We start from the raw sequence: 27,574 nt of genomic DNA, 5'->3' as shown, positions 1-27,574 counted from the left end.
AAACCCTAAGGTTGTCCTTAAAGTTTATGTGCATTTAAAGGTAACGTAAAATGTCCCAAACTTTTTGCAATATGTATTTAACCGAAGAGAATAAAAAACCTAGTTAGGCAACTATTTGCTTTTTTTAGTGACATTTACCTGTAATTGCCCAAAATAAAGCTTCTGCAACAGTGTGCTAATGATTAGATTTAATATTTTTGTATTTCTATTTTAAAATGCAAGCAAAAGTGGATGTAAAAAACACAAAATGACAAAAATAATTCGTCTCTTCTTCATAACCATTTTTGAAGTACCTGAATCATGCAAAATTCTTATTTGACATAAAAAGCACCTCAAACCTATTTCAAGAGTTCCCACTTAGATATGCTTGGCATTTATAGCAGCTTTGGCATGCTGTCCCGGGAGAGAACCCTGAGCTCGGAGATATTTGAGCCCAGGGCTCCCGCCCGGTCTAGAAGCATATCAGGAGAACCGAGATCAGGTAGGTCTCGATCGCTCCCCCTTTAGAGGGGGAGAAACAGGAGGAAATGGGGTGGAAGAGGGGATTCTTCCAAAAAGAAGATAGAGCAATAAGCAGAAAGTGATCCATTTATATTAAGCTAGGATCATTCTGATTGGATTATTACTGATTACGGATGAGTGGCCAGCGGTGCATAATCATATCACGTGCTCCTCTCGAAATTAGTTTATGTAACTTCACTAGTTTAAATCAGAGAATGTTACTGATGTACTGAATGTTAGCTGATTTTCAAAACAGGTGTCAGATAATAGATGGTACTTAAATTTTAGCTCACACTCTTTCACAATAAAGCTCCGTCTTTATTTGATTGTTCATCTCAGTCACACTGATCAGCGCTGTCAGACTGCTGAGGGTGTCATGGACTCAGTTTGAAAATTTCTTTGTAATGTTTCACAAGCAGTGTGAATAACTGATAATTACCTCAGATGGTGTTCTGTGTTGTCTGAGTAATATGTATGTTCATCTGTGGAAATCTTATTCTTAAATCAGAGGTGAAGGCTGTGGTGGATCATCTGAAAATGAGCTTAGTTGTTTTTAGTTCCTCAAAATGAAGGAAATGGCATCAGTGTTGTGGTGTGAGGGATGAGCGGTTCAGACTTGGATGGCAACCCTCCTTTAAGCATTTTGTTTATCTTCTGAAAACTGTAATCCTGTGTGCTTTCAGCAGCTTACTGAGTCTTCTCCAGTGCTGACTGTCCTCACACACAGAGTCGAGCTTACTGGCTTACAGGAGCACAGGAGAGAGTGAACATGTGAGAAACGTGCTGTTCTGTGGGCCAAATGAACCTCAGAGGCTGATATTCACATGCTTTGCATTGGAACACTATTTTAGTTAGAGGCAATGACAACAACTGCCTGTGAGTAAGACTTCATTTTGCTTTCCATTATGAATATTTTGGGGAATTTCAGCCACAGTTAAACCCTGATGCTTTCTGGGCAGATTTTATTTATTATCTGAGATCTGCTTATATGCCTGAAGGATCTGCCGTGGTGCTTTGACTTCTGTAACTGCTTCTCCTCTAAATGGATAAACTCTGAATAGGCTGCTTTATTTCATCTACATAAAGCATTCTATTTAGAGGTCATGCGCTCAGAGAATTTATTATAAAATAACAGCTTTAAGCTCTCAAACATTGTATGGAAATAATTAGAAGAGCGTGCTTCATAAAATTCACAAGGTTAGCATGATTAAATTCCTCTGGACACAATGGTTGTTGTTCAGGAGGTGAGTTTCTCACATATTTTATAAACAGAGTCCTCTCAAAGCTGCACCAATAGCCAACAGAATAAAAATATATATGATGACAGATTTTCAGATCTGCTGTTCATTAGTGTTCTCAAATGAACAGAAATGGCAGTTAGATACACACCTGAAATCTGACTGGAATGGATTTTCATGATTTTGCATGTTAAAGCAAAAACTGTAAATTAATAATTAACTGAAGTAAATGTTTTATTTGTTTTTGTTGGTTTGTTTGTTTGACTAAATCAGTGATGCCCAAAGTAGGGCCCGCAGGCCAAAGTTGGCACATTGTAACCTTTGGTTTGGCCCACCATCCCATTTGAGTAGAGAGGAAGAAGGATGGAAAAGGCTCTGGCAAATGCCTTTAGAAAAGATCGTCATTTCTAATTTGATGTAACTTTTTTTGTTTGTTAATTTTATTGGTGAGCTACAAAAAAAAAAAAAAACTGAAATAAAATGTTTCATCTAAATGTTGTAAATGAACCAGATGTTTTTCAAATCTACAGTAAATAATGCCAGTATGGATATAGGACTATGCAGAAGACATCAGTGATTACATCAAGGCAAAAACCAGTGTATCTCCATTCTGTTATAAATTATTGTTTTGGTTTTACTGTAATAAGTTCATTATAAAATATTTTTTAAAAAGCAGTATTGATCCATGTAAAGCTATGTTTTCTAGTTATTTATAAGTATTATTAAATAAATCAGGAAATTATACATGGCAACAATATTTAACTTCGTCCCTCAATCCTCAATCAAGTCTGGTTTTTGGCCCATCATAAGAAAAAGTTTGAGCACCCCTGGTCTACCCTTTGAACAAATCAATAAGAAATAACACCTTGGTATAATACAGTTATAATGAGCTTCTAACATCAAAAGTGCCCAGTGCTGTTCAAAATATTTTATATTTATATAATTACAACCTAATCTGTGTGATTTTATTTTTATTTTTAATCATGTCAATCCATATTGTGTGTTTTTGCGAGCAAGATTGTTTTATATATACTGTACATGCCAGTGCTCATGTTAATACAAATACAATGTTTGTTTTATTTGTTAAAATTACATAAAAACAGTTTATCTTAAAATATAAAGATTCTATTTTGAGTAATGTATTTGAATATTCTTGTGCTCAATCACTCGTTTAAATAATAGACGTAGACATCTAAAGCTCTTCTGTGACATGTTGCTCTTAGTTATTTAAGGTTCCTCTTTTTGCAAAAGGTTTGAAACTATAACACTGAGAGTATCAGTCATTTGGGAAAAGGGGCATTCAATAGAGAAGACTCCATAGGGAACCTCCAGACAACAAGTCCAGACAAACTTTCAGTTTTAAAAAGATAAGCAGGAAAGTAATATGAGTGGCCCAATACAAAATACCACATGGTTATACTCCTAAGCACTGTAGAGTTCCCAGTCTTTGGTCCCAATAGACTGAACATTTCTTCACTCAATTCTCACACTGCATAGGTTTCGTTAAAATGTTCATATGCCAGTATGTAACAAGTATAATCTGTTCTGGTGCAAGAGTCCATATATACTGCACTGCACTGCACTTTAATTCAATGCAAGCAGTGCTTTTGAAAAAAAAAAAAGTTGTATCAAGCAACACGGCCTGACTCAATGTGACTGAAAATCCATACACTGCTCTTTCATCCAGAAGCATTCAGGGCTATATCTAGGTATGATTCGATGAAACAAGATCTTGGAGATTTTCATAATAAAGAGTGGCTCTAGGCTCTTAGTGCATCAGAAAGATCTTACAATTCCACAGCCTTCAGAGTGCCTACTTAGATTTGTGCCCACTTTATTATTGCCTACTTTGTTTGCAAGGCTTCTGTCTTGTTTAACCTATATAAACAGTACCAAATAAAGTAATATATACACGCTCTTTCTCTGCAGCGTGAAGCTTGGTGCTCATTTCTGCCATATTTTAGTCCTGTTTAAGGATCTGTCACAGTCAGGCAACCGTGCTCCTCCATTTCGTTCCCATGAGAATAAAAAAACCAGGTCTCCTATTTACTATGAGTGTCAGGCTGACCCTCTTTGCTTCCAGTGCAGCCCAGAGGAACTGTGTCACAAATTAAATGAGGTTATATGGTAGGACACATTTAAATATTAAATATGAATATATAGCAGCATGATGGCAGTTGATGCATAATGTATTATAATACAACAAGAATTCTTGATCATTTAGACACATCACAATTCTGATTACATTTAAATACTTTGTATAGGATGCTATAAAATGAGAAATGTGTGAGCATGATATATTATAATCAACACCAAAGCTAAAACTTGTACTGATTTAACAAAACAAAAAATGTACACCACCTTGAATATGTTTTGTTAAGAGGTCTAATCAACAGAAAGTATTACATTAAGTTTTAAGTAAAAAAAAAAAACAAAAAAAAAAACACCTGTATTTGAATAAGAAATGCATAATCTTTTCATTCATAAAGATGTTAGGTGACCACACTTCTAATGAATATAAAATAACTAACAAAATAGTTTTGGTTAAATGTACCCAAATATATTGTCTAAATTCACTGAGAAATGGATGAAAATATATTTACTTTAAAAACGGTGTAATCTTATACAGTGTATACGGAAAGTATTCATAACGCTTCATTTTTTCCACATTTATTTATGTTGCAGCCTTATTCCAAAATGGATTAAATTCATTTAATTCCTCAAAATTCTACACACAATACCCCATAATGACACTGTGAAAAAAAAATATTTTTTGAAATTCGGACATGATTTGAAAAGGCATGCACCTGTCCATATAAGGTCCCAGGGTTGACAGTGCATGTCAAAGCACAAATCAAGCATAAAGACAAAGGAACTATCTGTAGACCTCCGAGGCAGGATTGTCTCAAGGCACAAGGCTGTGGGTGATTACAAAAAAGTTTCTGCTGCTTTTAAAGTTCCAATGAGCACAGTGGCCTCCATCATCCATAAGTGTAAGATGTTTTTAACCACCAGGACTCTTCCAAGACCTAGCCAGCCATCTTACTGAGTGATCTGGGGAGAAGGGCCTTAGTCAGGGAGGTGATCAATAACCCAATGGTCACTCTGTCTGAGCTCCAGCATTTTTCTGTGGGGAGAGGAGAACCTTACAGAAGGACAACCATCTCTGCAGCAATCCACCAATCAGGCCTGTATGGTAGAGTAGATGGAAGCCAATCCTTGCCTGGAATTTGCAAAAAGGCACCAGAAGGACTCTCAGACCATAAGAAACTAAATTCTCTGGTCTGATGAGATTAAAATTGAACTCTTTGGCACCACTCATGACCAGACTAATACCATTCCTACAGTGAAGCATGGTGGTGGCAGCATCATGCTGTGGGGATGTTTTTCAGCAGCAGGAACTGGAAGACTAGTCAGGATAGAGGGAATGCAGCAATGTACAGAGACGTCCTGAATGAAATCCTGTTTTAGAGTGCTCTTGATCTCAGACTGGAGTGACGGTTCATCTTCCAGCAGGACAATGACCCACAGCACACTGCCAAAATATTAATGGAGTGGCTTCACAACAACTCGGTGAATATCCCAGCCAGAGCCCAAACCTAAATCCTATTGAACATCTCTGGAGAGATCTAAAAATGGCTGCACACCGTTACTTCAACAAACTTATGTACATGTGATTTTTCTGCTTTTTTATTTTGATTAAATTTACAATAATAAAAAAAAAAAATCACAGTGTCATTATGGGGTATTGTGTGTAGAATTATGAGGAAATAAATTAATTTAATCCATTTTGGAATAAGGCTGTAACATAAAATGTGGAAAAGGTTAAAGCTATGAATACTTTCCGAATGCACTGTATTCATATACTGTATTCATACAAACTGTTATACCAAAAAAGTGTAAGATATATTTACCCAAATCATCTATTTTCTATATTTGACATTTATATATTGAGTGTGAAATGAATGTGTGTATTTCAGTTGAAAACAAATCAGGATTTGAAAAATTAATGACTCTGCCAAGACAAATGATCGTATTCATTATATGGAAAAAACAACATAAGCAAAAGTGACGCAAGTGTTTCCATCTCATAATAGAGCAGCTGCTCTGAAATGACAGCTTGTGAAGCAGTGAACAAGATGTTGCTATGTCTAGATCATTTGTTGTTGAGTCACATTTCACAGCATAGGAGCAACCAATCATCATTCCGCGTTTATCATGTGAATCTGTGTATCGGCCTCGATCGCAGCCCTCCTGAGCTCCAGCGGTGAGCTTGATGTAAACATTTTGGACTGTTGCAGTGTTGAGTCAGTGTGTGGATGAATGTGTCCCATGGGGCGAGAGGAGTGAGAGGAGCGGGATGGGGTGCCTGATTGCTGGTTGTTCTCCTAGAGATGAGTCAAATGAGACCTGCAGTGCCTGTGTGACATCTGCTTCCATCAGAGCAGTGCCGCTTGGGAACTCATCACACTTATAATGCACCAGAGAAGCTTTTTCTTGTTCTTCATGCCACTGTTTCTTTTAGTGAAAGAATAAGCTTGTAAATGCTTTTATGTCGGTAAAGGCATTAAATCCGACTTGTTTTTTGTGGGACAAACATTTTCATTTCAACTTTCATCAGTACTTCATGAAAGTATTTTTTCCCTTTTTATTTTGCTATTCTTTTTTTAATCCCTATATTATGTTGTGTGTCAGAAATAATTAAGCGTGGAAAATCTTTATTGTACGACATTCCTTTTTAGGATCATGAACATGCATGTGATGTTGTGGAATGTGAATATCATTTTCTGAATAATTTATTATTAGGTCAAAAGATCAGTTTAATATGTTTTGTATTTCATGACAGCTTCTTAACAAGCCTCTGAGGGTATTTACTTACTTTTACATTAATGCATTTAATCTGTGGAAAAATGGAGTGTTTCAAAAAATACCTCGTTTGGTGTGATGTAGGAGCACACCTACACTTGTATTCCTATGCTTGCTATACAACCTGAGGAATACAAAGTACTAGGCATGGGCCGGTAAGATTCTGATTGTATAATAACCTTGGATAAAAGTATTGCGGTTTCACAGCACCATGGTATTGTGGTTACTGCTCTAAATTATAATCTTTTTAAATGTCTGGGTAAAAAAAAAAATCCCCTTTGAACGCAATTTATTTTATTTTGCAAAACATTTATAATGTTTTGGCAGAGTAAACATGTCAGGCTAATAGTTCAAATGAATCATTGACAGAATGAATCATAAAAACAGAGATTTCTTTACCATTTAAATGGTATCTTTGGATATTTTTACTGCTGGAGATACTGTTGTCCTAAAAAAAAGTAAATAAAAAATCTTACACGTACCCTAGGAACGGTATTACAGAAGTTTTTGGCAGTTTTAAAACCTTGACTTTTTCCAAACCACGGTATACCTTGAAAACGATTGTCTTCCCAAGCCTACAAGGTACACACATGCATAAATAAAAATGTAAATATTTGTTATAAAAATCATCATCAATTACAGAAAAAATCATATGGTGCAGTTGGTGCACCATAATCAAAGGTGGAATAGGTGATCTGCATTGTAAGAAATAAAAAAAATAAAAATAAAATCAGCTTTTTAGGTTTTTTTGGTTTTTTTGGGTGGTGCTGTAAAATAATGGTCATTAAATTTGCCATAAATGTCTGTAATTAATGGCTTTTATTTTACTTTTTTTTTTTCGGCACCCCAGCTGCCAGGAAAAAAAAACGTAAAATAACAAAAAAAATTTATAGTGTGCCTAAATGCTATCCATTAGCCTAATTTCTTTGAAACACAATTTATAATACTACAATACTACAATTCTGAACAAAAAAAAATGTGTTATATACATGTAGCATGACTTATCATTAAAGCGAGTACTGTATGCTTAGTGGTTGGCCGGCAGGGTGTAGGAATTACACTTGTTACTAAATACTTACATGCTATTTCAGACTGAATATTTACAGTAGCATGGTAAACAATATAAGGAGAGCATCACAGGTTGTCATTATTCAAAAATGAACCAATTTGAATATAGAACCAACTTCACCTCAGTAAAGCAGGCTAGGCAGAATAGCGCTATTTAATTATGTTTTGTTGTTAAACTAAATAATCTACATTTATAACACAACGCAATCTACATCAGCTTTGCATGACTAAAACACTTTTAAAGCATAACATTGCCTGTCTAAAAGAAATACTTCAGGCATGGTGTCATCCTTCCTGAAGTGTGCAAAAGTAACTTCAATATTGATTCAGAATGTTAAAAGGTTTTGGTCCAGCATTTGTTTTTACCGGTCACTCTCTCTCTTTCTCGCGTGTAAATGTGAATGTGTGTCCAAGGGCAAATGGTGGATCTGCATACACGGCTGCGCAGATTTACAAATGTACATTTGCTGACAGACAGTTTGGGCTACTTATCAGAATTATGCGACTTGTCGGCCTGACATTATTTAACTGGACGAATATTGTTTAGTTTTATGCCTCACGCAGAATACAAAAATACATAGATCATTTACTTTTATCAATACTATTGGAATGTGAAGAGACTTTTAATCAGCACAACAAAAAATGTTTCTGAAGATAATCACCTACTGCACCTTTAAGTAAGTTATGTAATTATATATATTATCACTAATTTATCACTAATTTATTTTTGTTTCCGGTGTGATTTGTGATCACACAGTGTGATCAGTCTGAGGTTCAACAACTTGTTTAGCTTCAGTCTAATCATCAACATAAAAATTACCCAGAATTCAAAATTTAGAACTATTATGTTCAAACTACTTTTTAATTAATTATTATTATTATTATTATATTATTATATATTATTTAAAAAAATTCTGAATTAATACTATTTTAGAGTTGATATAAATCATCTTTACCTCAAAAGATGGAAGACATGATAGAAGACTCAATATGATGATTTGTATATATATCCACCACATTTAGTGCCAGATTTTTTGATATGTCTAGCTACAGTAATAACAAACAAATGGCACGACTTAAATGCTAAATTATTGGCTGAGATCATCATCATCATCATCAGTCTTATTGACACATTGGGTTTTATCAGAAATACTTTCAGCATTATTTCACTGGTGTTTTTACCGTGGTGTAGTGAAGCTCCTGTCTCTCTGTCTGCGTGTCACTTTTCCTTGCTCTTTTTTTATTGCTTTCTCCATCTATCCATTGCTCATTGGTCTAAAGGGGTGGGGGGCATTAGGGAGAAGCAGCAAGAAATCGCTTTATGATCATGAATTATGGATGAGCAGAGAGCAAGCTATGAAAACAAGTGTCAGTGCAAAAATTCTCCCCCACTTGATCCGCTTTTTCCGTCCTATCATCTCTCACCGAGCCACTGAGGGGTTTGAGGATTAAAAGCTAAAAACATGCTCCATATTCCATATTGCCACTTTCTTTTTCTTTTTTTTTCTTTTTTTTTTTACTTTGCAGAGTACCTGAAGTCGAAGGTTTTTAATGCTTGTGCTTGAAGCTGTGGGCAATGGGAGGTTGATTACATAGTAAGCTTCTGAGGACATATCAAGCTGTGCGTCCCTCCGCAGCTCGTCTCATCCTGTCAAACCAAACAAGCTGTCACAGCCCAAGGGGACGCAGTATAATCTTTTGCGTTCACATTTACCTTTACCCCTTTGGCAGATTTAATCTCCAGTCATGTTCTGGAAGCCAAATGTTGCATTGCATAGTCACAGAATTGAATTCAGGAAAAACAAATAGTAGATCCATTATGAGGATTTGGAAACCTATAAAGTTGAAGGCAAAATTGTGAGTTTTTGATTCTTTTTTAAATTTTCACAAGTGCTATTTAATGGAGAGAAGGTTATTCAACATAATAGTTTAATAGTTAATTTCCAATGATCGCCATGATCACAGTATGTAATATTTTACTGGTCGTTTTGCCAGATGTTAGTATTTAGCTTAAAGTGTGATTTAAAGGCTTAACTTTCTTGGTAGCTTGGGTTAATAATGTTATGTGTAGGGGCAATTATAATTAAGTCATTTATCAACAGTGGTTTGTTCTCAAAGAAGTCATTTCTTAATGGGGCAAATAATATTGACTTTCAAATATTCATTCATGGTGGCTCAGTGGTTAGAACTGTCGCCTCACAGCAAGAAGGTCGCTGGTCCGAGTCCCGGATGGGCCAGTTATAATTTCTGTGTGCAGTTTCTCTTCGTGTTGGCATGGGTTTCCTTTGGGTGCTCTGCTTTCCCACACAGTCCAAAGACATGTGGTATAGTTTTGGACAGAAATTGTATTAACAAAAAATAATCATGGTGTATGGGTGTTTCCCAGGGTTGCTCCTTGAAGGGCATCCACTGCATAAAACATATGCTGGAATAGCTGGCGGTTCATTCTGCTGTGGCAACCCCAGGTAAAAAAGGGACTAAGCCAAAGGTAAATAAATGAATGAATATTTCATTCATTCATTCATTCCAGCCAAACTAAAAGAAATAAGACTTTGTCCAGACTCCAGGAGAAAAGAATAGGAAATACTGTGAATTTTCCTGCCTCTATTAAACATCACTTAGGAAATTTTTGATAAACAATTAAAATTTTACATGAGCACTATAATTTTGCCTTTAGCTGTATATGGTAAATTGTTAAAATAAATAAATAAATAAATCACGTCCTTTATTTATTTATTTTATTTCATTTTCTTCAAAACTAAGTCTCACTCCAGTCCAAACAGATAATCTATTGTTAGCTGCAAGGATGACTTGTAATTGTAATAACTTAGTGATGTCAGCTAGAAGATGATTACTTTAATATATGACTACCCTTATTTACATGTCAGGGATGCCAACTCAGAAACTTGGCTTTTACAGTCGCAATGATGGAAAGAAGGAAGGTAATGTGATTTTCTTTGAAAGTAAAATGAATTTTTTAAATCATTGTGATTATAGTGATTATATAACATTTCTAATCTAATCTTTAAATATATTTATGAAACATTAAGAAGAAAAAAAAACATTTAAACAGTATTGAACAGTATAGGTAAATTATTTGTGGTTGCATTTTTATTATTACGCATTCAAGCTCGTAGTTCTAAAACCCTATTGTATTTGTTAGGATTTTTATTATTTTTTTTTTTTTTCTTCAGGCGTAATGCAGAACAGGCAGACCAAACCGTAAGGCCTAGAGCAGGGGTGTCCAAATTCGGTCCCAGAGGGCTGGTGTCCTGTAGTTTAGCTGCAACGTCCTTAACACACCTCCCTTGAAGTTTCTAGTATACCTAGAAAGAGTTTGATTAGCTAGTTCAGGTGTGTTTAATTTAGTTGGAACTAAAATATGCAGGGTACTGGCCCTCCAGGACCGAGGTTGGACACCCCTGGCCTAGAGCCTTGAAACTTTGTCAGATGGTCCGTTTGCTTAACCGCTACTCGGATACCATGACTCATCTAAATCAGCCCATAGGTAGCGCTATGGTGCTAAAACCAAAACTTTCCATCTATTTTGGCTGCCATTTGTAGACCGTTTGTCATAGACTCAGAAAAACTTTACATATTTGGAATCTTTGGCTCATAATTATAATAATATTGATAATAATAATAACAATAATAATAATAATAATAATTATTATTATTATTATTATTATTATTATTATTATTTGTGCCTGGTTGTGTGTATTTGCCTGCTCTTATTGAAAAAAATTAAACAAAAAAAAGCATTTAAAAATTTGATTTGTATAAGTTGATACATGCGTTATATATATACATATATAATCAACTTCCCAACAGAAGAATAAATATATGCAGTTTAAATGTAGGCCTCAGATTCAACTTTACGCGCTTTGATTCTCTCAATGTAATGCATATTTTTTTATCCACTGCAAAATAAAATAAATAAATATGATAATAAAATCCAAATCAAACAAATTATTTCAAAAAAGAAACATATAATTAAATGATCAATCAGTCTTAATAAATTATTGATCTTATAAGACATTATGGCTTGATCTCCTGAAGCTGGCCATCAGCAGGTTGAAAGTACTCCAGCTTTGAGAATAGCCGTGGGTCTTTCAAGATGGAGACCACTTCACTTAACACTCACTCCCTTTGGCCTTGCCTTTAGAACCATTTTGATTAAAACGTTAGATGAAAGCCTTTGAGGGTCATTGGGATATCACTGTTTCTGCCCACTTTTTCCACAGCCACTGTTCTCCACTCACTCAGCCACTAATGAAAAGCAGACACAAAGCCTCAATCAATAACCTCTCATTACGTGCTTCAGCTCGGCTCTCCCTTCAGCGATGGGCCATGTTGTCCTGAGGATGAACATGCCACATTAGCAGAGCTGAAATGAATGTCTCTGTGCATTGACTGGAAAGGTCAGGTGTGGGTTTGCTTTGTTTGTTGAATATTGCACTTGCGATTGAGCAGAGCTACATTGGTTACACAAGGATCGATCTGAGATACAATTGCGATGAGCATTACAGTATGTCTCCATGAGCCAAGCGACTAGAGTACTTACCGGTTAAACAGACTTTGTTTGCATTCATGCTTGAGTGTGTTTAGAGGTGCAAACAGGCTTAATCTCTTGGGAGAGCAGCATAGACAATGAACCGCATGTAAACACTCATTTTTTTCCATTTGAAAACACCGCGGCCTATACCAGTCAAGATGCAGACAGATATAAGTAAGATTATATCAAAATTTTGACAATGTTCTCTCTCTCTTATGGTGTTAGTTAACCTTCAACATATTTTCATATGTAAATTATTTCATTCCACAGTCCAAAGACAAGTGCTATAAGTGAATTGAATAAACTAGCCGTAGTGTATGTGAGAGTGTGCAAGAGTGTATGGGTGTTTCACAGTGTTGGGTTGCAGCTAAAAGGGCATCTGCTGCGTAAACGTGCTGGATAAGTTAATTCTGGTTCATTCCACTGTGGTGACCCAAGAGTAATAAAGAGACTAAGCTGAAAAAAAAGAAATGAATAAATGAATATTTTATTCCAAATTCATTTATTCATTCATTCATTTTCTTTTCGGCTACGTCTTTTTATTAATCCTGGGTCGCCACAGCTGAATGAACCGCCAACTTATCCAGCATATGTTCTACGCAGCGGATGCCTTTCCATCTGCATCCTCTCTCTGGGAAACATCCATACACTCTCATTTACACTCATAAACTATGGACAACTTAGCCAACTCAATTCACCTGTACCACATGTCTTTGGACAATGTACAATTTAAAGCAATTACACGTACAGTTGAAGACGAAATATGATCCACTTCTAAAAGTCATTCATTTTCTTTTCGGCCTTTATTAATCAGGGGTTGCCACAGCAGAATGAACCGCCAATTTATCCTGCTGATGTTTTACCCAAATGCTGGGTTATTTTTTTTTTATTAAATTAACAGGACTATTTTTAACCCAATGTTTGATTTAAACTGTGGTCACACTGGGCTTTTCCTCCCCTAGACTTCCATTCATACGCATACGAATGCGTCAGACTGGAAACGCGGGGTCATACGTCAAGTTTCGCAGGTTGCTGCGGTGCAAAGTTCAAGCTTGGGCGAACTCTGACCTGCGAAATCACATCACTTGACTGCGTGAGAACAATCGAGGATCAAAACATGACATCTCTGGGCAGAAATTTAAAACATGAAGCAATTGCTCGCTTTTAAAAATGTGTAATAAGCTTGTTTAATCCCGCCCCTTTTCGCAGAGCCGCACGACAGAATTTCACATGCTTAAACTCTAATGTGACCCCAGCTTTAGTCCATATTTTACCCAATTTGGGTTTAAGTGAAGTTTCATAAATTAATTTTGAGAGGAGCACGTGATATGATTGAGCATGACTGGCTGCTCATCTGTAATCAGTAATATTCCAATCTGAGTGATCCAAGCCTACTATAAATAGATCGTTTTTCCCTACTTCTCTATCTTTGTTTTGGAAGAATCCCCTCCTCCACCCTATTTCCTCCTTTTCCTCCCTTTTCTAAGGGGAGCTCTTGAGACCTACCTGATCTCAGATCCCTCATATGTTTATTGACCGGGCGGGAGCCTTGGGCTCATTTATCTCCGAGCTCAGAGTTTTTTCCTGGGACAGCATGCCGAACCTGCTATTAATGCCAAACACATCTAAGTGAGAATTCTTGAAAAACCAATCATTTCTTAGAGGATACAAAAACAATCTTGAAAACCTTTAAAGTTGTTGAAATGAAGTGCTAAGCATTGCACGTTGATAATAAAAAATATTTTTTATATATTTACTGTATAAAATTTACAACATACCTTTGCTATTCCCAACTGTGCAACAAAACACTGGTCAAGGGTCACAGTTATTACCTTCCTGTGAAATTTGAAATGTGAAAAAAATTGAACAGAGCAAGGACATTTTTTTCACAGTATTTCCTTTTATGTTTTTCTTTTGGTGAAACTTTTTTTTAGGTCGACTGGAATCATATAGTTTATAAAAACTCCAAAAACTCCTCACCTCTGCATCATCTACTCCCCCACAAAAGACTGAGCCACAGGCTCTAGCGATGTGGAGCCTTATGTGGACTTTTCTCTCCATCTTGTGATTGAAATTCTACACAGTCTTCAGTTCAGCTGAGAAGCATGAGTGTTGTGGGGGCCGCTGCTGAATATTTCACACTGTCTCCGCCACATGGCCTGTGAGTTCACAGTGGCGGAGCATCCGAATACTGTTTGACACATGCAGACCCGCGTCCACTGACCAGCGGGATCTCAGTGTACTAAACGGTGAGAAATTTCTGACACTGTGATTCTCTGTTAATTCAAAGTGCTGCCATGGAAACACTTCCTGTCACAAGGGAGAGAGCTGTCATCCCGAGTGGCAAACTATAAAGCTATTGATGTCAGATTTCCTCTGTTTGATATATGAGCTACAGCTTGATACACAGGAGTCTTGCTGTTTGTGTTGGGTTTCTGAAAACAATGAAACATGCCGCTTATACGAAAAGAGCTTCAAAACGGTTCCAATAAGGGCTCTTTGAGATATGCTTTGAGAATGTATATCATTGATATACAATTTTTAATGATAGTTTATTTTGATTAATATTATAATAGAGTGATTTTTAACTTTTATAATAGGCAAGGCAAGGCAAGTTTATTTATATAGCACAGTTCATACACATTTAAAGTGCTTTACATAAACAGGAATAAAAGACACAAGTATAAATAGAATGAAAACAAATAATAAAAACAGATGAAAACAGCGTAAAGACGCTGTATTATTCCATATATTCCATATTACAATACACCGGTGTATCAGATTTTCTCATATTTTTTAAATATCAGATTTTTGTCTGGTCTTTTATGCAGGCACTTTTAGGGTTAAAAAGAATAAATACCATAAATACCCCAGGCAGCACATGCCAGTCGGATACTTCATGTGAAATTGTAGCAAAAATGAATGAATACCACAATAAATGGCAGTGACACTAAACATACTTAAAACAATACTTAAAGAAGCAAAACAGAAACTGAAAGTGGTTTCATTGAAGACCACGTTCCAGTGAAATATGCTAACTTTTCTATGATGCTTCTTATAGTGTGTTTATTTTTGAATAACCGAGTGGCATTTTCTCTCTGCAGATGATGAGCTTGTAGGATATGATACAATCTGTAGCACACATAGTTTCTCTTCCACTGGCTTATGTAGGAGAAAGTAAGATTATGAAGTCCAAAAGCTGCAAAAATAGACAGTGTGAGCCTCTGCTGTTAAAAAGGTAAGTAAAATCATGCTTTAATTTTTGAAAAGTGGTATCATCAATTTAACAGAGCTGTTCTGTTAATTCTAAAACAGGAAAAAAGGTATTTTATATTGTAAAAATGTACAAAAACAATTGATCTGTCCTATTGAAAAGTGGCTGCCAGTCTGTACTTGATTGTTGAGCTCCAGAAAATGCTTTGACGGTTACAGATTTTAACAAAGAATCATTTTAGCTTTGAGGGTTTTTCAGGATGATTTGGCTCTACTGTCACTGTGTGTACCTTTATATAGAACCCCTTATAGAACTATTAGGGAACTCATTATTTAGAGTGAACTTATTTGATGTACAGTTTACATGTGTTCAGAGCTAACGTGTGTCTTTGTAGCCACTAGGTTGAGGATTTCTGGAGGACTTGATTAGATTAATTGCTTTAATTATGTTTGTGGACTGACTGATTTGATCATCTCCGCTCTTGTTATTTTTGGAAAGTCCCTGTCTATTTTTGCTATATTTAGTTATTTATGTGGGGGCAGCATGGTGGCGCAGTGGGTAGCACAATTGCCTCACAGCAAGAAGGTCGCTGGTTCGAGCCCAGGCTGGGCCAGTTGGCATTTCTGTGTGGAGTTTGCATGTTCTTCCTGTGTTTACATGGGTTTCCTCCGGTTACTCCGGTTTCCCCCACAAGTCCAAAAACATGCACTGGTGAATTGGGTAAACTGAATTGTCCGTAGTGTATGTGTTTGAATGAGAGTGTATGGATGTTTCCCAGGGATGGGTTGCAGCTGAATGGGCATCTGCTGTGTAAAACATGTGCTGGATAAGTTGGCGGTTCATTCCGCTGTTGGGACCCCAGATTAATAAGGGGACTAAGCCGAAAATAAAATAAATGAATGAATGAGTTATTTATGTGATGAAGAAATAATCATGAAAGAACTATGTCTAGTGCTGAACGAAGACATTACACTGTTTACCTGCACTTAATCTGACTAATTGACACACTACAAAAAAAATCAACATTATGCTAAAAGTATCAATCTTTAAATATTGGCCGTAAGCCATAAAGATATTCACAGCAGACATACAGCATCTTCTTAGGATGGCCCGTATGTGGTTCTGGTTTTAGAATTGTAAAGTTTTAAAAGAACTTTGGACTTTGAAGCTAACAGACCTCAGCCATACAGAAGGCAGAGAAAGGCAGTGGGAGGAATAAATACAGCGACGAGAGACTGGGAAAGCAGAAAACTGATTTAGGCTTGATGAATGAACCTCTTCTCCCAGACCTTGACTTTGGACTCGAGGAGACGCCTATACAGAACTGAGCTTTCTGTCACCCCATTGCCATGGCGACGACAGCTCCTCTGGGCCCTGTGAGGTCTGAAAGGCAGTGCAGGACGCTGGTCTGCCACAACTCTCCAACGCCTGTCATCCCGGCTTAGTGAGTCTGTGAGTTTGAGACCCTGAAGGGCATGAGATTTAAAGAGTAGAGGAAGATGGATTCTCAGATGGAAATGGCAGAATTGCATCTCACTGAGTGCCTGTAGCGAAGAGGGAGTGATGGGCTGTCATTAGAGGAGCCACTGAAGAGAGAGAGAAAGAGAGAGAGAGATGATCAGTTTAGATTACAGACAAACTAACAGATGAGACCATTAAGAGGGTGACTGAGAGCCTTTCAAAATATTTCTAGGATAAAATATATGGTCTAAGCATATGAGTATTTATATTTTATTTTTCTGGTTGTTGCTGAAACTGCTATCATATAATCTACAAAACAAAAATCTGGGTTATTTTCCATATAATCAAAAGATCTTTACTTTATTGCAGTTTATATTTTCCTTTGCTTTTTTTACTGAATAAGCAAATTTATTTGCAAAACGATTATGAAATATGAACATTTTACAGTAAGAAATCCCTGCATTTGATAGAGAAGTTCAATTCAATTCAATTCAATTCAGCTTTATTTGTATAGCGCTTTTACAATGTAGATTGTGTCAAAGCAGCTTCACATAAATGGTCATAGTAACTGGAACAGTGTGGTTCAGGTTTTAGTGTTTAAGTTCAGTTCAGTTCAGTTTAGCTCTGTTCAGTGTGATTTAATCATTACTGAGAGTTCAAACACTGAAGAGCAAATTCATCGATGCGTAGCTCTACCAATCCTGAACCATGCGAGGCAGTGGCGACAGCGGAGAGGGAAAAAAAACTTCACCTGATGGGAGTGAAGAAAAAAAACCTTGAGAGAACCAGACTCAGTTGGGCACGACCATTTTAATTTCTCCGCTGGCCAAAAGTCTTGTGCAGAACTTCATTCGCCGTGGTTTATGCTGGAAGATGGCCTCAATGAAGACTCGTCTGTCCCTGGAGCGTCGCTGGAATCAGACTCATGTTCTCCACTCCCCACGACCATCAGCGCAGCAGCAGCTCAGGATATGGCCTGGTCCCGGATATGGAATCCTTGGGATCATCACGTCGCTGGTCTTGGATCCAATCAGTGACTCCGCCTAATCTGAGGACCTCGGGATGAGTATCCCCAGGTGAAAATAGAGAATAAAGAGAATAATTAGCGTAGCTGCTGTTCATAGTGTATATAAGCAAGATGTAGAAGCCAGTGTGGAACCCGCTAGGTGATGCATTGAGTGTATGCTTTACTAAACAGATAGGTCTTTAATCTAGTTTTGAACTGGGAGAGTGTGTCTGAGCCTCGGACATTACCAGGAAGGCTATTCCAGAGTGTAGGAGCCATGAAAGAGAAGGCTCGACCTCCTTTACTTGATTTTGCTATTCTAGGTACTACCAGAAGCCCTGAATTTTGAGATCTTAAAGAGCGAGTTGGTTTGTAGCGAGACAGAAGGTTGGTTAGATAAACAGGAGCTAGATTATTTAGAGCTTTATAGGTGAGAAGTAATATTTTAAATTCAATACGAAATTTAACAGGCAGCCAGTGTAAGGAGGATAAAATTGGGGTTATATGATCATATTTTCTAGACCTGGTCAGAACTCTGGCTGCTGCATTTTGTACTAATTGAAGTTTGTTAATAGAGGATGCTGGGCAGCCAGCAAATAGAGCATTACAGTAATCCAGTCTCGAAGTCATAAAAGCATGGACTAGCTTTTCTGCATCTGAGATGGATAGCATATTTCGTAATTTAGCGATATTTCTCAGATGAAAGAAGGCAGTTTTTGTGACATGGGATATATGGTTTTTAAAAGTTAGATTGCTGTCTAATATGACACCCAGATCTTTTATAGTAGAGCTAAAGCTAACTTTGTATCCCTCTAATTGTAAATTGAGTTGCGAGATCTGCTGTGTGCAAGATTTAGGCCCAATAAGTAATAATTCTGTTTTGTCTGAGTTTAAGAGAAGAAAATTGTTGGTCATCCAGTCTTTGATGTCTTTGATACACTCAGTTAGTTTAGAAAGTTCAGACGTCTCGTCAGGTTTAGTGGAAATATATAATTGAGTATCATCTGCATAGCAGTGAAAGCTGATCTCATGTCTTCTAATAATGTCTCCCATAGGTAGCATGTAAATTGTAAACAGTAAAGGGCCTAAAACTGATCCTTGAGGCACCCCATACTTTACTGGGCAGATTTGTGAAGGCTGTCCATTAAGATTTACAAACTGGTAGCGGTCAGTTAAGTAAGACTTAAACCATTGTAGAGCCTGTCCCTGGACACCTGTAGACTTTAAACGATTTATGAGGATATTGTGGTCAATGGTATCAAATGCCGCACTAAGATCGAGTAAAACTAATAGCGAGACGCACCCTCGGTCAGCAGCTAAGAGTAAATCGTTGGTTATTTTCACTAAGGCGGTTTCTGTACTGTGGTGAGCCCTGAAACCTGACTGAAACACTTCAAAAATATTGTTCGTCTGCAGATAAGAGCATAATTGAGTGGAAACAACTTTTTCTAGTATTTTAGACATAAATGGAAGATTTGAAATAGGCCTATAGTTAGCTAAGTTGTTGGTGTCTAGTTGCGGTTTCTTAATAATAGGCTTAATAACAGCTAGCTTGTAAGAGTTTGGAACATGGCCTATAGATAAAGAAGAGTTGATAATGTTAAGAAGAGGTTCTCCTATAGCAGGTAGCAGCTCTTTCAGTAATTTTGTTGGAATTGAGTCCAGCATACACGTAGCTGGTTTAGAGCTATTTATAATTTTTACTAACTCTTCATGTTCTATGATTTTGAAGCAGTGTAGGTTATTATTATGATTTAATGAAATATTTACAGGATTTGGAGTATAAGCCGGTGCAGAAAGTTTGGCATCTCCTATTTTCTGTCTAAAGCCTTCTATTTTATTACTGAAAAAATTCATGAAGTCATCACTACTAATTTGCGGTGGAGTAGTTTGTTCCAAGGATGACCGATTATTTGCTAATTTAGAGATGGTGTTAAATAAAAATCTAGGATTGTTATGATTATTTTCTATCAGTTTGCGCAGGTGCTCGGTCCTGGCAGATTTTAGAGCCCTCCTATAGCTGGACATACTGTCTTTGTACGCAATTCTAAAGACCTCTAAATTAGTTTTTTTCCATTTACGTTCCAGGGCGCGGGTTGCTGTTTTGAGCGCACGAGTATGACTATTATACCATGGTATAGTTTTAATCTCTCTAGCCTTTTTTAATTTGATGGGTGCCACAGTATTTAGTGTGCTAGTAAAGATGGCATCCAAAGAAGTCACGTTATTTTTAGTTTAAAAATATAATGACGTGGTGCTGCAGTGGGTAGCGCTGTCACCTCACAGCAAGAAGGTCACTGGTTCGAGCCTCAGCTGGGCATTTCTGTGTGGAGTTTGCATGTACTCCCCATGTTCGTGTGGGTTTCCTCTGGGTTCTCCGGTTTCCCCCACAAGTCCAAAGACATGCGCTATGGGTGAATTGGGTAAGCTAAATTGTCCATAGTGAATGAGGGTATATGGGTGTTTCCTAGTGATGGGTTGCAGCTGGAAGGCCCTCCGTTGCGTAAAACATATGCTGGATAAGTTGACGGTTCATTCTGCATTCGGCAACCCCAGATTAATAAAGGTACTAAGCTGAAATAAAATGAATGAATGAATAAAAAAATATAACTTCTATGTTATTTGCTCCACTGAATAAAACAATTATTATTTTTGCTTTAATTTTTCATATGTGTTTTTAAATAATAACCAAAATATGAACATGACCTTAGATTAATAAATGCTTAAAGAGCCCCTATTATGTATTTAAAAAGATCATATTTTGGTGTTGTGGGTTTCTTTATCTTTACCTAATTATCTCAGCGACTCCTATATGAATCGTTCAACAATTTATCTGTTCCCAAACCCCTCCAATCTGCGCTGATTGGACCGATGATCCAGTCTGTTGTGATTGGTCAACTGCGTTCAGCACGAGACAGAGAGAAATGCCTATACAGCTACAGTATGAAGTAACAGAAAGCATGTGAGAGCCCAATGCACAAATGAAATAGAGCAATGCAGTTAAACACCAGCAAATTTCTCTACTCTCAATGCTGACCCCAAGTCATAACCACACACATTCAGTGTTAATCCACACAGTGGCAAAAGTTGAAATATTTAAAAATTGACTGCGCCGCGAGTGTGAGGAGCAGCTGATGGTGACCATAGCAAAAACAAACACCAGACGATCGCCAGTTTAGAAACGTATTTATGATCTATACTTTACTTTTAGTTTATTTACTGATCTTTAATCGATACGTGATTACAAGCCACGCAGGGTGATTACAACTTATAACACACAATTAAACACATATCTTACAAACTACACAAAATGAGGCAACAATTTTAATGACACTTACATGTTATGATCCGAAGGAAGAAGAAATAGTCCCAAATTAACTGTAAAAGTTACTGACAAAGTCCCTGTTAAAGTCTGACAAAGTCCCATAGTCTCTGCTGCTCCTTCAATAGCAAATGGCTGGCGAATCCCCCGCTGCAGGTTATTGTATCAATCATCAGAAAAATGACAGGAACAAACACAGCTCTAGGTTGGCTATACTGTGTTATTGTTATGAAAATAAACTTTAACCCTTTATTCCCCATAGCCAAATCTTCATCCGTCAGTGATCATCATCTTTGCGTCATGATCAGTCCCGTGATCCCCCGCGCCTCCACTAGTGTCTGAAGTGACTACTACATATTTGCTGATTTACCATGTCGACGTCGATGCAATCAAGTAAAAGATCTGAACCCTACTCGATTTGCTTATTCGACTATTCCCTAAAGAGTCAACTATTACCCTAAAGAATCAATAGTTTTAAACAGTGCACTTTCAGATTTAACCTCAGCTAGATGTTTTTATTCACTTAGTGCTGTTTTACACACTGCATGGAAGCTCATTTTCAAAACCCATAATAGGGGCTCTTTAACAGTTTTCCTCATTGGTTTAATTTACCTGTTAAATTAAAAAAATCTAAATATTTAGTCATTGAATCATACATGTCTATGTGTAATAAAAAAAACTTATAGTGTTTTTGACCACACCACAGTAAAATGTGTTATATTTTATTCAATTCAATTCAATTCAGCTGTATATATATAATATAGCGCTTTTACAATGTAGATTGTGTCAAAGCAGCTTCGCATGAATGGTCATAGTAACTGGATCAGGGTAGTTCAGTTTTTAGTGTTTAAGTTCAGTTCAGTTTAGCTCAGTTCAGTGTGGTTTAAAGTCATTACTGAAAGTCCAAACACTGAAGAGCAAATTCATCGATGCGTAGCTCTACTGATCCTGAACCATGCAAGCCAGAGGCGACTGCGGAGTGGGAAAAAAAAACTTCACCGATAGGAGAGTGAAGAAAAAACCCTTGAGAGAAACCAGACCCAGTTGGGCACGACCATTTTAATTTCTCCGCTGGCCAAAAGTCTTGTGCAGTGCTGCAGTCTCAGCGGTGGAGGCTGGAAGCTGGCCACAGCGAAGACTCATCTGTCCCTGGAGTGTCACTGGAATCAGTCTCATACTCTCCACTCCACCATGACCACCAGCGCAACAGCAGCTCAGGATACGGCCTGGTCCCGGATTATGGAAACCTTGAGATCATCTCGTCGCTGGTCTTGGATCCAATCAGTAAATATATATATATATATACACACACACACACACACACACATATATATACAACACTTTTTTAATGTCTGCTTCAGCATACTGTAGAATTAACCAGTGAACTGAATAACTGTAATAAATACTGTACTCGTAGTATACCACAGGTATTTTAGTATACTTTAGTTTTTACTACAGTACCTGTGGTGAATTGTAATAAAATATAGTGTGTAGTATTGAGGAGCCAGCAACTATAGAATATACCACAATTGCCTATTAATATAAGTACTTTAGTATAGCCTGGTTTAAAACACTAGAGTATTTACTATAATTTACTGCTATTGATTATCAGCACACTTATTATTTTTTTTAAGGGGTTTCACCTTTTATTGCGATAGAATAGTCCAGGACAAACAGGAAAGTATTGGGATTAGAGAGGGGAAGGATCAGCATAGGTCCTTAAGCTGGGAATTGAACCTGGGTTGCCATGAGCACTATGGTGTTATATGATGCTGCACAAGCACTAGGTTATTGCCATCGATGGCACATGTATGATATAATCTTAAATCTGACTATAACCACCAGCATCATTGCAAAACTCTCCTGGAGGGCCAGTTCAGACTGTGAGGTTTACTCTTGTCAGCTGGGACTTGAAATCAATCATGTTACATTATTGGTATTTTGTTTGTTGGTTTAGATCAGCTCTGGTTAGGATATTGGTATTTGTTCGTCTCCAGGCTCTCAAAATAACTGGATTTGCTTTATCAAAATAGAGTACCGATTAAATCTTACTCAGGCTTGTACCATGAAATAGGAGGCTGATTAAAAGAGGCTTACTGTCAGTTAGAAATTTGGATGTTCTCTGAGATAAAACGCCAGGATGAGAGAGAAACTGAACTGACACTGAGCTATAAACAAAACAGACTGAAGAAGAAGAAAGTCACTGTCCAGCATATCATCATTAATAGAGAAAAGAGGCTCCATCAGGTCTGTTTTGTGTCAGCTTAATCTTCAGCAGTATACAGAATCGTCAACTACCATTGACATGGAATGAGATCATTCACTCTTGAGTCTTTAATGATTTGCAGGGCAAATGGGAGCATGTTCATTTGTGTGCATTTATATTACATCCCATCTGTGGGCTCATATTAATGAATAATAAAACAACAGCTTGAATGTCTGTGGTGGAAAGCAGTTTTTTTCGTAGTTTTTTTCTTGTGGCACATGCTATATCATGCTCCATCCATTTCCAGGCAAAATAATGTCCTTGTTTACGCCCTTTTTTTTGGTCCCTTTTAATACAAAAGTTTTTGATACGTATAAAAATGGCCTCTTGTGGAGCAATGTAATCATTGAAGTCAATTATAAAAATTGCTAAGCAATTTAAAGGCAGAGAGTTCAAAAGCAACAGCAGTTACAACACTGCAACTACTTGTGGTTTAATGGATAATGGGGAAAAAAATAAATATACAGTTAATTAATTGCCTAAATATAGGCAAATGGTATTCATTTCAGAATGGGCAAAATTTTAGGAGACATTTTACTGGTCTACTTAAATGTAGAAGGAACATTATGTCATTGTGTATGTCATTTTTAATGCTAGAGAGTGGGTAACAAACAAAGGCGTATTTGATGGCACCATGACTGACTGTTGAATCATGTAATCTTCGTTTACATCTTTATTACATCCTTTTGGACTCCTCCAGAAATCATGGTCATGTTTGAGTTAAAGTATGCAAAACTTATTTACCATAGTGGAAACAAAGGATTATCTCTAAAATGAGACCACCAAAGCAATTATGCCGTGTTCAAACTGCATGATTTTCAAAGTAGTCAAGTCATAGATGTTTTCACTCTGCATGACTATCTGGGCTAGCGTTTTGTCGCTGCTTTGTTTACACTGCAAGATGGATCAGCGACAGGGGCTTTCACATTGCATGACTTTAAAATAGGAAGAATTGCCGACAACTTTGTCCAAACGTCTCACAGCCAAAAACATGTAGTATATCTTTTGTTATTAAAACTATAACGAGAAAAAAAGCCTTTAATGGGGTAGAAAATGTACATATTTGCTCACCTGGGTTTAAAGGGAATTTCTTTTTAACTTTTTGTATAAAACATCAAACAGACACGGGTGCTCTTGTCAAACCTCCACTAGTTTTTCCTCCATTTCTTGGGTCCAAATAAACCGAAAATGAACGCTTTTAACTTCTCCTTCAACCTCCCGCTGGCTTGCAGATACACACACACACACACACACACACACACACACACACACACACACACACACACACAAGTGAATGCTGCTCTCTCATTGGCTGTAGGCAATCGCCAATGTTATTTTCAGTCAAAACTCATTTCACACGGCATGATTTGAATCGCAGACAGCTCCAGATATTCGGCACGCCAAATATGTAACAGGCATCGGCGACTCATTGGCGATTCTCTCAGATCGTGTCTTTGATAGTTTATACTGTGTGATTGTTACTCACATGCGTGAGCACCGATTTGCCTGTGATTTTAGGCATTTGTCAGCGATTTCTCTAAACCTGTCTAAAATCATGCTGTCTGAACTCGGCATAAAGCAGCGACAAAACGCTTGCCCAGATAGTCATGCAGTGTGAAAACATCTGTGACACGACTACTTTGAAAATCATGCTGTCTGAACTTGGCATTACTTGAGAGATGAGCATGACGTGCCATAAAAGCAGCAGAGCTTTTATTATGCCACCGCTTCCATTCTTTATAGTCGTGATCATGCGGTGATGAAGCAGCACTGTTTTATTATAATAAATACATAGGAAGGTTTTTTATAACATATTAAAATGTCTTTTATGTTTTCCTGTTTTTTATAAATCCAAGCCAGAAATCAAGGGTGTGTGACACCATAAGCATGGCAAACATTCTTTGAAACATTTAGGACAATGTAAGTACATAACTCATAAAATACTTAACACTGTTATACAAATTGTTTTTTGGAAAATATGAAGGAAAAATCACATAAATAACATTTAAATGGCCAAGTACCAAACCTCCAAAATCAAGATTTCCAAATAAGTATACACTTCCAGCAAGGTTGACCTCATTCTAACTCAAGCACAAAATAAATTATGTGTTTTGTGAATCTCTATGTGGGATTGATTGTAAAAACATCTGTTTTAACAACCAGACTCCTATATGTCCCACTCTGTTGGATTTTATCGGGTGGGTCAGGGATGTCACCAAATGGTTAAACGCTATCTACAGTGCTATAGAGATGCAAAGCTGCAATCGTTCTGGTTAATAATTTAGCATTTCTTATAAATGTTGCAAGCAGTGTAGCTGTTTGCAGTGAGCCGAGCAAAGTTCAGCAAACTGGTCCTCTGAGATTTGATTTGCAAACAATATGTTTGTGGTTCCAAAGAAACTGAAATAATGAATTATCACCTTTACATAAAATTTTATATCATCCCACCATTTCCACCATCTTCACTAATCACCTTTATTTAAAAGGTTAAAAACATTTATTTACAGTTAGTGTGCTCCACTTTAGTATATGTCAAAATCAGCATATCCTTATTTTGGTATTATGCTCCATTGATTTGTTCAGTTGCTTCTCTCAGTTTGTCATGTTGTCACATAATATTTTCTTTTTTTAGTTGCTTGCCATGGGGTGAGCAGACGTCCATGTTTTCTGGGGATTGCTTTTTGGTATTCTGACCTCACCCGCAGCTGTCCTCGAAAATGTCCCTGTTTTCCAAAAAAATATACCACATAAAGCCTCACTAGCATATGCTGCTTGCAAATACAGCAATCATATTGTGATTATTTTGACTAGGTGAGGGGGCTGTAAGCTATCATGAGTATTTAGTTATGCATTGCTACTTTACTGAGAAATTAACTGAACAGATCATCATTTATTGAAACAGACACTGTTGTCAGTTTAGTTGTAAGTGATAAATGTACTAAGTCATTGTGTTTGTATGTTTAATAGGGTCTTAACAGGGTCACATGTTTGATAGTAAGAGTTGGTTTGGTTTAGTTTGGAAGGTGATTTAAATTGTAGCTGGTTAGTATGGCTAGTAATGCTTTAACAAATACTAAAATTCCAATGGGGAAAATATTATCTGGAAAAATTCTTATGGAACTGCTCTTGATCTTCTATTCACAATTACAATTATAAAAGTATGAATTTTGATTGTGATTAAAAATGTATTGCCCATATTTGTATTCTAGTTTTTATAGTTTCTGTGGTATTTTGACCAATGTCACTTTATTCTGTTGATTTGGGTGTACAACAACCATATAGTTCATAGTTCACCCACAGTTGCATTTTAAAATAAAGCACAATCTAGCAGATGTAAAAAATAATGACAGTGCAACTATGCTGATAATAAATGTCAACACATTTTTAAAAATTGATATTTTAGAGTATTGATTTCTTTTGGTTAGAGTACACTTGCATTACCAAGGCAACACTGCATTTGTATTAACATTCCATTATCGGTAGCTCCGTAATCGGCACCACAATGGAAAATAAAACCTCATTCATGCTGGCAGAGCTGGATCTACACCAATCATAAAGGTTAGGCAAAGAGAGGCCATCAACATATTAACTGAGCAGGAACAATGGACAACGGGTGAACAAATAGTCAATAAATAGCGGGAGCAATTTGGTGTGGAATGAAATCCAACAAGAGCACAACTGAAAACACAGTCCTACACAGATCTCTAGGCTATATGTTTGGGTCCATTTGGGACGGATTCTATGTCCGGACCCGGACTGTAAGCCTGTTAGTTACCTTTCCTGTAGTGTGTTTGCCATCTGAAACATGCAACAAAGCCAATACAGGCTCTTTGGGAAAATGTGCCAAGAGATACATTTCTGAAAACTGAAGGTACATAATGGCTGCATTATATTTGAGAAATGAACACTACTGGGCAATACCGCTGTCTGCTTACCTCCATATAGATGGCTTTTCCAGCATGACTGGTTTACTTACCATAAATGGCGCCAGACGTGGGAGGTGGAGCAAAGGTTTGGGGAAGGTGTAGACTTGAATAACTGTGAGGATTGGGGAAGGTGTAGACGTTAATAACTGTG

At 37.0% G+C, this 27,574-nt stretch overlaps 1 protein-coding gene across 17 annotated transcripts in view; it reads left to right on the top strand.

The window, feature by feature from the left end:
- Positions 1-27,574, top strand: part of dipk1ab (divergent protein kinase domain 1Ab) — a 40,810-nt gene that overhangs the window by 2,145 nt on the left and 11,091 nt on the right. For 2 of the 17 annotated variants that reach the window (XM_073954171.1, XM_073954168.1), the window contains exons 3-5: positions 14,163-14,477; positions 15,333-15,466; positions 25,358-25,417. The exons of 2 other annotated variants lie outside the window; for them this stretch is intronic. Coding sequence is in view for 1 of the 15 variants with exons in the window: in XM_009302435.5 (XP_009300710.1) it covers positions 22,423-22,515 (93 nt within the window). In the remaining 14 variants the exon portion in view is untranslated. Of the gene's footprint in view, positions 1-1,184; positions 1,378-9,391; positions 9,531-14,162; positions 14,478-15,332; positions 15,467-20,830; positions 22,516-25,357; positions 25,418-27,574 lie in introns of those variants that run through there. 13 more of the 17 variants (XM_073954175.1, XM_073954174.1, XM_073954177.1 and 10 more) reach the window with 9 other exon arrangements.

The sequence above is a fragment of the Danio rerio genome, chromosome 6 (genome assembly GCF_049306965.1).
Source record: "Danio rerio strain Tuebingen ecotype United States chromosome 6, GRCz12tu, whole genome shotgun sequence".
In the NCBI taxonomy this organism is placed as follows: domain Eukaryota; kingdom Metazoa; phylum Chordata; class Actinopteri; order Cypriniformes; family Danionidae; genus Danio; species Danio rerio.
The sequence above is the reverse complement of the archived record's forward strand: the minus strand, read 5'-3'. Positions and strand labels throughout refer to the sequence as shown.